Genomic DNA, 11,727 nt, shown 5'->3' on the forward strand with positions numbered 1-11,727 from the left:
GTGAAGGCGTTCTAAAGAAATCCCCACCGAAAACTTTTGGCAAAACGTTTAGATTTATAATAGATATCAGAGTCAAGTTCACAAGTTCAATTCTCATAGATGATAAGGGTGTGATTCTTATATTCTTGAGATATAGATTATTGAGGATGAATAATTGATCATTTTAGATAGAGTAATCGAAATATGGTCTTGATGTCACAAAAATTAAATCCCAAATGTTAAGTTAAATAATTGTTTTTTTAAAAAAACTGTTAAATAGATAGTAGATGAAAAATATGAGAATCATTTTTTATATAATAATTTTATTTATTTATTTTTTATTACCGAGATGATAATAAGGGATGATTGGTGAGCAGCAATGGGTCAGTGTAGGCGTCGGCCGCACGTGCGATTCGTCGCGGTCACATTGCCATCGACTCTTCTCTGATTGGTTCTTAATCAGTACCACTCTAAGTTCCCTCTCTCTCTCTCTCTCTCACAAATCCAACACTCCGCATTTATGATGGATGAGATGATTCTAGAGAGTGACTCGCAAAAACCCCTTTGATTTTTTTGTTCCAATCGCACACTTCCAGCTCAATCATTGATTTTGTTGATTCTCTCACTCTAACTGAGGTGTGCTTCGTGTGCTCGGATCAAATCTGGTGCCCCCGCAAGGTACTCTCGTAGCTTTTTCTTTGATATTTTTTTGGCGTGGAAGAGTTTCTTTGTTTGGCATTTTGAATGGAAGTGTTACGCAACGCAGTGTGGCGTTGGCTTTTCTCGCCCCAAAAATCTGGGAAAATATTGCGCTGTGACACGCCCAAATCTGCTGCTTCTCCTGCTACCCCAAGGTATTTTCCTTTTTTTTCCCTAAATTAGTCAGTGAGTAATTTTTATTGGGAATTTCAAACCGTGATCACATGTTATTAAGTGTGCTAGTAGATTTCGCGCACTCAAATTATATATAGAAAGAAAAGCTGCATTGTGAAACTGCTCTTTAGGCTGATTGTAACTTGTGATTTGAAGGGTATAAGGTGATTGTGGCTTTTGATTCTTTGGTTGTGGTATAACTTTGGTTGATGTAGACATTGCAATTCTAATAATTACCGGTGTAGGGGTGATGTGGGCCTCAATTATTTGAAAACTCCCGTCAGTCTTGACTTGATAAAACATTCTTTGCATTTTGTATAATCTCTTCTTCGGCACAATGCATCCATTTGCTATTCTATATTTCTATTACAAAATTTGCATCCCGTACTCGTAGAATTGAGGAAGTTTCATAAGCTGAATTCATTTGTTTTAATTATGTAAATATTAGTAATTTTGTTTAACAGGGGGAATTTCCGGACTTTCTTAAAGTGGATGCTCTGTCGCATTATTGCATGTCCAGAGAAATCGTTGTACACCTTCATTCATCCGATGATTTGACAAATTTATTATGCCCAACCAGCCTCAATGGGAAAGTTTTCTGCAAAGTTCCTGTTGCACCATATATGCATCCTGTTACTTTACAGTCTGGCCATAGAAATTGGAGCACTCAGTCCTGATGGTATGCCGGTTATTCTCTTGTAGTTCTGCTGAGGGTATTTGCTTTGTTGGTACTGTTTAGTTTGATTGAAATTGAATAATATATGCATATAAATTCAAATTGGATGTTTTATATTTGTTTTCACATACTCGCCCCCTTCAATTATGTTTAGAATAAGGGTCTGTAGGTCTTTACAATGTTTATGTACTTTGTTTGATATCTGATTGTGGTTGAACGATTGTATCAATCATACTTACTGTTACAAAGCAGGTAAAGCGTGTATCAATATCTCATACTCTGGTCAGATTGTTGCATTTGGATATCTAAATGTTGGAATTGTTTCTTGTTAATTTTGCATGAAGCATCACAACTTATGACATCTGCATATGCCATAGCCTCACAAATGGCGTGTCTGTTTTTCTATTTCTATAAAAGATATTTAATTTTTAGGTCAGGCGCTTGTCAACTTTAGGACAGCCATGATTAGTTCAGACAACATTCTGTTGCAATGGAGACCAGAGGATGATGACCCATGCGGGTGGAAGGGAGTAACATGTGATCTCAAGTCAAAAAGAGTTATAGCCTTGTAAGTTCCATACCACTTTAGAATGTTGGAGTATATTTTTTTGGGTGTCTTACTGTACACGAAGGATGCCTAAAAATATGCAAAAATATGTTTTGTAATTCTTCCTGTGTTGATCAGTTGACCACTCTCTTTCGTACTGCACTGTACTGTCATATTTTTCTGTACCTTTTTAATCCAACATGTCTAAATAAATGCCACTTCCTCGGTATACCATTCAATGCTAAAATGAGTGCCTTATGAACCTGTCTAAACATGCACCACATATGTGAAGTAAATATCTTGCTTATATCATCAAGAAAGCTCTACTCAACTGGTGACAGACTATCTATCTCAAAATTTACTACATATTGCTTGATTCTTTACTCTTTAGGGTCTGTACTTAAGGATTCTTTTTTTGATAAGATGTACTTAAGGATTCTGACTCGTAACATTTACACATTATAATTCAGTTGATTTGAACCTTATTTGATTAGCTACATCTATAGCATCAAAATTTACATTTTAAGCTGTCAGAAACTTGGCAAGGTCGATTTCTCTAGCAATCAGAATATTTAGCTCAAGTGTAATATCTTTATAAAACTTCAGTTGTTGCCAGCATCTTTATCAGTTAGAATACTGAATTTTGCTATTGTGCCTATGAATTGTTATAATCTTTTTTCCCATTTATACGTATGAAATGTAGGTTCTATTTCTCTACCTTAGTTAGGATTCAAGGTATTTTGTTATTACTTATTATCAACGCAACTATTAAGCAAACATTTTTGTATTTATATCGTGCAAAATTCACTTCCAAATTTAACAGAAGGTCATATTTATGCATAATGATACTACTGTATGTTCTTCGTATTTTAATGGAACAGGAGCCTCTCTAACCACAAGTTGAGTGGACCCATAGCATCAGATATTGGAAAGTTAGAGAAACTGCTATTTCTGTAAGTACCTTTTGATTCATCCATTTCGTCATTTTATTACACCAGCTATTAAGTTTATGCATGTTAACAGAGCTCTTCATGACAACAATTTGTATGGGGCAATTCCTGCAGAACTTGGAAACTGTACACAGTTGCAAACAGTGTAAGTGAACAACATTAGTTTATGTCATTTGGCTTACCCTCTTATCTATATATCCGATAGGTTAATTTCAATAATTAAATTCGGATGGTAAAATTCAGAATGTGTGCATTTGAACTTTGAGTCTTTGATGGATGATTCACTGCTTGAATTTTAAAAGTTATTTTGGCTAAGCAATTTGCAGAAAGAGATATAACTATGAAAGTTGCTTATTTTGATGAAGACTGAGATCTCCTGAATCATTGTGATTGGTGTGCAGATGGTGAGTGATTAAATGTTTGAAAGTTGAACATAAATCAGAGATTCAGAAGCATCTCAAACTAAATTTCCACTTGATCAAAGTAATAAATGTTCCATCCTTACTAGCGAGGAAAATAATTTGAATTTCTCAAAACTTACTCCAATATGGAATGTCTCAAATCTGATGGAGGATGTTCCACTGGGCTCTGGGAGTGGCATCTACATTTTTCTAGAACAGAAGTTCTGCAGTTCACCAAATTTTATGAAGTTTGGTAGAATTTTCAGAAACTTACCGATTATTTTGTACAAGTCCTTGAGTGTGATACACTGATACCCAGTTGCTCACCAACGTATAATAATTGATGGCATGATAATGAATAATCTATAAATACATAATCTCCTCATAAATCGCTTCTACCAACCCAACAAGAATGAAAATACATATTCAATACATATATTCCATTGAAAGTAAATATATAAACCCCAAAGTACGTGCATACAATTTTTGGCATCATAATCAAAATGGGTACATGCCTTATACAGCAAACATCTAGACTTAGAGATGAGCCAATATCATAATATATATTATGTTGATATTAGTAGTTATCATACTATATTTTAACTTGCAAGGCCTCCAAAATCTCGACATCACCTAGATCCTTCCTGCAGTGACCTATCATCTGATTTAACAAAAAGAGACCCACACGGGGTGAGTACAAAGAGAAAAGTTGTAACATGTGGTCGAATGTTAACATTTGTTCTCTGAAATGTGTAATAACATCACACAAAATCCTCTGCTGTATTTATTTACTTTTTCTTTTTTTGCATTACATTGAGCGAGACCCAAGTGATAAGCAAAGAGAAAATTCACTGCAATTTTGCTGCACAATTTTCCCTTTTTGTTATTGGACCAGCCAGCTTTTCTTTTGTTTGAATAATGTGTGATGATCTTGATTGTATTATTCGCAGATATTTGCAGGGAAACTATTTAAGTGGATCGATTCCCTCTGAGTTGGGAAACCTTTCTCAGCTTCAAAGCTTGTAAGTAAACTATCTTGAAATTTCTGAATATTGATTCTGTGATTCTTGAATCTTTAGTTTTAACATCTTTTTATAGAAGATTCCACGGTCTTAAAAATTCTTGGTAGGAGAGAACTTTTTCTATGAAGATAATTTGGATCGCGATTACTGCATCATATCATCCTGAGAGTAAAGGGTTTGATTACAACTAATTCATGAAAACGCCCCTCTATTTCTCAGTGCATGTACTGGGTTCTGAATCATGAATGCAGAAATGTTTCACTCTTTAACATGAAATATCCTGGATGGGTTGCTCGGTCTAGAACTAGTTTAAATTTAAATTCTAATTTATGTGGTCATGCTTAATTTTTGTCAACTATGCCCAAGCCGCACTACACGTACTTTGTCTAGAGCTAGTTCAAGTAATTTCCAATTCCTGCGTTTATGGTTAACTCTCATCAACTAAGCAGAAGCCACACCACGTATATCTTGTCTATTAAAATATATTTAATATTTATGCATGTTGTACTGGATTGTCAATCAGTGTTTTGCAGATAGTAGTAAACCTAAACTGTGTCAAATCTCTGACTTACTAGAATGAGTTAGAATTATCATTTTTTTTATACTGTTGTATTTGGTTAAGTGTATTTGAATGTTGTTTTGACTACGTAAAATGCTTTACTCGTATATTCCAGTAAAGTCTAGTAGCAACATCCATCAGTCAAACTACGATTAAAGTTTGACTGCTAACTGAAAATGAGACATTGGGTTTTAAAGTAGCATGCTGGAGTGATTCATACGTTCATAGGTGAGTAGCTAATAAGAATCGTACACGATGTCAAGAAAGTAAAATATCAGGCATGAATAAGATTTTTGAGCACTAGATATTTCTCCTCGAATTGTTGGGTCCTGCGGTCCTGCTCGAGCTAAGCATAATTATTGGTTGAATGAGGCATAATATACAAATCACTTCTATCATCCACCCTTGTCCTGCTTCCCTTTTTTTCTCTATCTGTGAATGGCAAGATTGTCTAGGCTATTTATCTTATAACCATGGTGCTTGTTTACACTGTTGAGATTCCGGGAGAAACTTTGTCATTTCCTTTTACATTTTGACCATATGCTCATTTACTTGTGAGTACCTTAATTCTTATCAAATGGAGTTTCTGGTCACATCTAAAGAAATTCACTATTAAGTTAGTACATCATTTCTCCATTTTTACAGGGATCTTTCTAGCAATTCTCTTAGTGGAAGTATTCCTTCTTCGCTCGGGAATTTAGGCAAGCTTTCAACATTGTGAGTGACCTGAACTCTGAGTTGCGTGAATTTTATATGGTTTTTCTTGGTCTAAATTTTAAATTTTGATCTCATGTGATGATTGAAGCAATGTATCAACAAACTTTCTGGTGGGACCTATTCCCTCTGACGGTGTACTTGCCAACTTTCAGAACGATTCGTAAGTGCTAAATGTTGTTATTATGGGATCTGTACTTCTTTTGGAAGCTATATATGTATTTAGTTTTCAGTTATGTTTTACTAGTCTAAATATTTTTGTATTATTCCGTCCGTCCTACTAATTGTTTGATATGCATAGGGCTATCATGAGTTAAATATCGATAGTTTGACCTATGTTCATATCATTGGCTCGATTGAGATGTATGGATGAATAGTGATAAACTAGCGCCCCTATGCATACATTATGTGCTCGTACAGTAGGCATTTTGTTGATAATTATTCTTGGAGTTGCGTCTATGTTTATATTAAAATACAAGCAAATATATTAAACACACTTGAAATTGTTTTGTGGTAGTGTGTAATTATTGTTTGGATAACGTGTACTTTTTTTGAAAAAAATAACGGACAAGCTATACTAGAAATGTTTGTAATTTGTGTGGATAGTGGTGACTTTTTATGTAAATAATTTATCAATTCTATAAATATATGGGTTAGTTTCTTTTTTTTTAAGGGTGGTATTGTTTGAAAATATGGCCATACAAAAAGACCAAGCGGTAATATAATATTAATAATTTAGATTAATGGAAGCAGTCTAAAGTGGGTTATCGTGGATCTCAACGTATAGGCAATGTTATGATTTCATATCGGCCATGAGTGACTCATAAGTTTGAGACATTTTTTTATCCAGAAGGCTACACTTTGCAGTTTAGGCTCTCTTTGAATAATGGCTTAACTGAGAATTAGATATATTGTTGGGCTGTGCAATAATAATTTTGGCGTCCTACATATCTAATTAATGACATCCTTTTTTATTTACAAAATACTTTGTTTTTCATTGTGGTTCTAATAAGGGAATATTATTATTATTTTTCTTGTTGTAATTTTCCTTTCAACTGGCCTTCTGCAATGCTCATTTCATGCTCTTCTTGGCAGATTTGTCGGGAACCTCGAATTATGCGGCAAGCAAATTCAAATATGTAAGAACAGTGGTGGTTCTACCGAATCGCCTCAGCCTACAACTTCTGGTAAAATATTTTCTTGGAGACTGTTCTGCTGTCATTTTCCTCATCATTTTGTTGATATATTGCTTGGGAGAATGTTCTTGTAGTTCTATAATCATCATCTGGTTTAGATAATTAGGACCTGACATCCTCGGCATGCATGTTTTTACTGAATTTGAACATCTATTAGGAAATGTAAATCTAACCTTTCAATCCAATAGTTTAAGACGGTCTACCACATGGATAGCTCGCTAACAAACTGGTTTTGATATCCAATGGAGATTAGTCTTCTATCCTAAAATTTTATTTTGCCTTAAATGCTACCAAGAATTTAAGTAAGGCTTAAATCAGGGGAATTATACTGAAAAGTATTTTATCTATTCAGCACTTAACAAGAATTTTGGGAGTATGTAGTAATCTTATATCATTTGCGACATGCACAATGGGATAGAGAATGGTCATGGAGAAGCTTTTGTTTCTTATGCTTTTTTCCTTTTAATTGATCTTAAAATTTACGTTTGTAGCATACTGGATTTTCTGTTTTATATATTTCAAAGTAGCATTTGACCTTTTTCTTTGTGGTGTTTTCAGCCCAAACCCAAGCCAAGAAGAAGTATTCAGGGCGGCTTCTTATAAGTGCACTGGCCACTGTTGGTGCTTTGCTTCTGGTAGCACTTATGTGCTTCTGGGGTTGTTTTCTGTATAAGAGACTTGGTAAAAACCAAGGGAAAGGTCTTGCTATGGATGTTAGTGGAGGTGGTGATCTGAAACCTATGCACAAAAACTATAAATACATTTTCTTTTGATATCTGCAACTCTTGGTCTTTCGTTTTTTAAAATTGTATCCCCTTTTTCTATGTCATGATTTCAGGGGCGTCAATTGTGATGTTCCATGGAGATCTTCCTTACACTTCAAAGGATATCATCAAAAAGCTAGAGAACTTGAATGAAGAGCATATAATAGGGGCAGGGGGTTTTGGAACCGTGTACAAGCTTGTAATGGATGATGGCAATGTATTTGCTTTGAAAAGAATTGTGAAGGTAAACGAGGGGTTTGATCGCTTTTTTGAACGGGAACTTGAAATTCTTGGAAGCATCAAACATAGGTATCTTGTGAACCTTCGAGGATATTGCAATTCTCCGACATCCAAATTGCTAATATATGATTTCCTATCTGGAGGCAGCCTAGATGAAGCTCTTCATGGTATGTTAGGAACTTAGGACTCCTTTCACCTGAATCTGAAAACGTGCATTTACGATTGAACAATTTTGTGAAGCTCGTCCTACTTTTGTTTATAGCTCAAGGAATAATTAAACAGTAATATGAAGTGATCTTATTTTGTGCATGTTAAAATCACAATAAGTGTAATTTTTCATCAGTAAATACTTAATGCACATAGAAATTTAATGTAATGTTCTGGTGTAGAATTGCTAATGTTGCTGCATTCTTGTTTCTTCATGATATTGAATAAAAAATGCATTTAAATATTTTGGATTTGGGCACTTTTTGTTTGCTCATCAATCTATTCAAGGTTAGATATTTCATTCTTTTGCAATTCAGTAATGTCTCATATATTTGGCACAGAGAGGGCGGAGCAACTAGATTGGGTTGCTCGTTTGAATATTATTGTGGGAGCTTCAAAAGGCCTTGCCTATCTGCATCATGATTGTTCTCCTCGAATTATCCACCGTGATATAAAGTCAAGCAACATTTTACTTGATGGGAATTTTGGAGCTCGAGTCTCTGACTTTGGACTGGCTAAGTTATTGGAGGATGATGAATCCCACATTACAACCATTGTTGCTGGCACATTTGGATATCTGGCACCAGGTAGGCACATAAACTATGAATTATTTATTGTTTCCTTTTTCTTTTGACGTCTCTGTGTGTAGATACAAGGCAATGACATATTGAATGATTTTCAAATGTTTAACTTGAAGATTTGAATATTATTTTGTTGGTGATCTCCTTGGGGATAACGTGAACTTTCAAAACGATGATTAGAAAGTCGTATCATGTCTCTGATATCACCCAGATTCAATATCACTTTTATTATTGATCAATTTATATCATTCAGTGTACGATGTCTTTTCTAGCCTACCTTCATTGGTCTTTCTTTGTTTGTTTGTGTTCTTCCTCTAGATTTTTATGGCTTGAGGTTAAACTCTTTTAATGCTCTGTATTCCCATGGTATCTTATTCTGCAGAGTATATGCAGAGTGGCAGGGCTACTGAAAAGACTGATGTTTATAGTTTTGGTGTCCTGGTGCTTGAAATTCTGAGTGGAAAGCGGCCAACTGATGCCTCCTTCATTGAGAAGGGTCTCAACATTGTTGGATGGGTAAAGTTCTTTCGTGCAACTATATTTGTCAAATTGTCATCTTACTGCTATGGACATACACAATGCATATGAATCTGTCGTATGATTTTCTGAAAATATTTTATAAAGAACTTTTAATTAATTTGTGAGTTAATCAAAATAGTAGTCGAATGGGGCAAACATGATATTTGTCGTGTAAATTCGGGAAAAAATAATTTTCATACCAATTGACATGACAATGGTAGAAATAATGATAGCATATGTGATATTCAAATAATTAATATGAAAGTTTAAGAATTTGCACTTTTGAGATATAAATTTATTTGTAATTTAATTAAAGTATTTTTTTTTACCAAAGGTGGTTTACTCTTTGGTGGTCTTGTATCTAGTAAAAGAGATAAAGTGCATGCGTAGAAATTAGTATGAAAGTTGCACCAATTAATATGAGGATTAGAAGACAGGATAAGGCATGATACTCCAATTTTAATAATCCAACTTGTAATTTGTATCAATCTGGGGGAGAAAGTTATGTTGGAATACCATTTTTTTACTCTCACTTTTCCCGCTTATGACCTCCATTTCTTAACCAGTTTCCACCAACAAGCTTCATTGAAAATCAAATTTGTCAGTTTTCTTTAGAGATTCCAACGCATTTGGTTTCTCAATAACTAAGCTTATATGTAACCTGATAGTATGTGTCAAATTTTTATCCACGTGTTTATCGAATTAAGTTCAATGTTTTCATTTTCTGCAGTTAAACTATCTAGTTTCAGAAAACAGACAGCAAGAAATAGTCGATCCACACAGCGATGGAGTGCAAATTGAAAGCCTCGATGCCATACTGTCAATTGCTATCCAATGTGTTTCTTCAATCCCCGAGGATCGCCCCACCATGCACAAAGTTGTCCAAATACTCGAATCTGAGATATTAACACCCTGCCCCAGCGATTTCTACGACTCAAGTTCTGATTGAACCTTGAAAGAAGCGATTCCTATCGTCATCTGTTGCATCACGCATCAAAAGTTCAGAAGCAAACTAGCACAGAACGGGGATGCGATCTGCTCCAACGTATCTCGAGCTAAATTTATTCGTTCTTTCTGCGAAACCATGATTGAAAAGGCTTGTTCTTTGTTCATTATCGTCAAAACTAGAGCAAGTTATCTGCCTTCGGATCAGGTTCTTGGTTCTTTCTTGGACTTTGTTGTCGCATGTTTGCGCTCACGTATAACAAGTTCTCTTTTTTCGTACCAGCTATTTGTCTGCCTCTGTATTTGCTTTCCTGGTAGTTTTCATCTGTATATGAAAAGGTTAAATTGCTTCATATTTGCCTTCTAACAAAGGATCCCTGATGATTGGATTTTTGTGGAACATTTTCCATCCCTGTTCTTGCGACACATAACTGCAAACTTGTATGCGTGCATATATCTAATGATCATACGTGATCTTTTTAGATCTTTTATTTTTGGGTTATAGTATGTTTTGTTTTCTCGTTGCTGTAGAAAGAATTGTGGAGTGAGTATTGAGTTTGGGAGACTTTTACCACTTAATACACCTGTCTTTTTGGTTGTATCATAATATTGGTGTTCTCTTTGAAAATTCGATATTGCAAAATAGACATCGGAAAAGACTATTGTTTGGTTAATATCTATAATGTGTGTGGCACCAAAGCATATCATGCAATTACAATTTAGGATTAGCCATGTGTTTGTATAGTGGCTTTAATCTATGGAAGTGGACTAATAATGAAAATTTTAATTTTAACATTATAAAATTCTCAAATATGTTGAAAATAATATAGTTGAATATTGAAAAAGTAATAGTTGAATATTTGAATGTTGAAAATAAGAGTTGTAAAGTTAGAAATTTGTGTGTGATGATGTAGGTAATGATGTATTTTATTTTTTGGATTATGTGTAATGAAACTCTATAAATAGATCTCTCATTTGTAAAGAAAATCACAATTGAGTAGAGAGAAAAATATTATAAAGTGTGTAGTTTGGTAAATTTTGAGAGTTTGAGATTTTTACTTTTTACCATAAATTTTTACTTTTTCACAACACGTTATCAGCACGAAGCTCTAAAAGTCCTACATACTTTTCCAAGCTCCAAACAGAAGAAAAAGTTCAAATATGGAAAATGCTATGAGCAAAGCTGAAGTTTGCATACCCGATAGTGGTACAACGCACACTATACTCCGAGATAAAAGATATTTCTTGGAACTAAAACCAACAAAAACAACGGTGAATACAATATCAGGTCCTGTAGACTTGATTAAAGGATGTGGTAAAGCACAATTTTTGTTACCTAATGGTACAAAATTTTTGATCAATGATGCTTTATATTCACCACAATCGAAAAGAAATTTGTTGAGTTTTAATGATATATATTCCCATGGATATGATACTCAAACAATGAATGAAGGGAATGAGAAATATATGTGTCTTATCACATATAAATCAGGAAAGAAATATGTGATTGAAAAACTACCAATGCTCCCTACTGGATTGCATTATACACATATA

At 34.4% G+C, this 11,727-nt stretch overlaps 1 protein-coding gene across 2 annotated transcripts; it reads left to right on the forward strand.

The window, feature by feature from the left end:
- Positions 1-365: 365 nt before the first annotated feature.
- LOC140806944 (LRR receptor-like serine/threonine-protein kinase FEI 1) lies at positions 366-10,582 on the forward strand. 2 transcript variants are annotated; one of them, XM_073163512.1, is made up of 15 exons: positions 366-657; positions 746-833; positions 1,301-1,531; positions 1,961-2,096; positions 2,957-3,028; positions 3,099-3,170; positions 4,377-4,448; positions 5,653-5,724; positions 5,813-5,884; positions 6,817-6,908; positions 7,476-7,640; positions 7,756-8,088; positions 8,470-8,715; positions 9,092-9,225; positions 9,959-10,582. In XM_073163512.1, exons 3-15 carry the CDS (start codon positions 1,438-1,440, stop codon positions 10,175-10,177), a joined length of 1,779 nt encoding a protein of 592 aa, XP_073019613.1. In that variant the 5' UTR covers positions 366-657; positions 746-833; positions 1,301-1,437; the 3' UTR covers positions 10,178-10,582. The 2 variants fall into 2 exon arrangements, with proteins under 2 accessions (XP_073019613.1, XP_073019612.1); XM_073163511.1 differs by having other exon boundaries at positions 367-657; positions 1,317-1,531.
- The last annotated feature ends 1,145 nt before the right edge of the window (positions 10,583-11,727 follow it).

The sequence above is a fragment of the Primulina eburnea genome, chromosome 12, assembly GCF_022965805.1.
Source record: "Primulina eburnea isolate SZY01 chromosome 12, ASM2296580v1, whole genome shotgun sequence".
Lineage (NCBI taxonomy): Eukaryota > Viridiplantae > Streptophyta > Magnoliopsida > Lamiales > Gesneriaceae > Primulina > Primulina eburnea.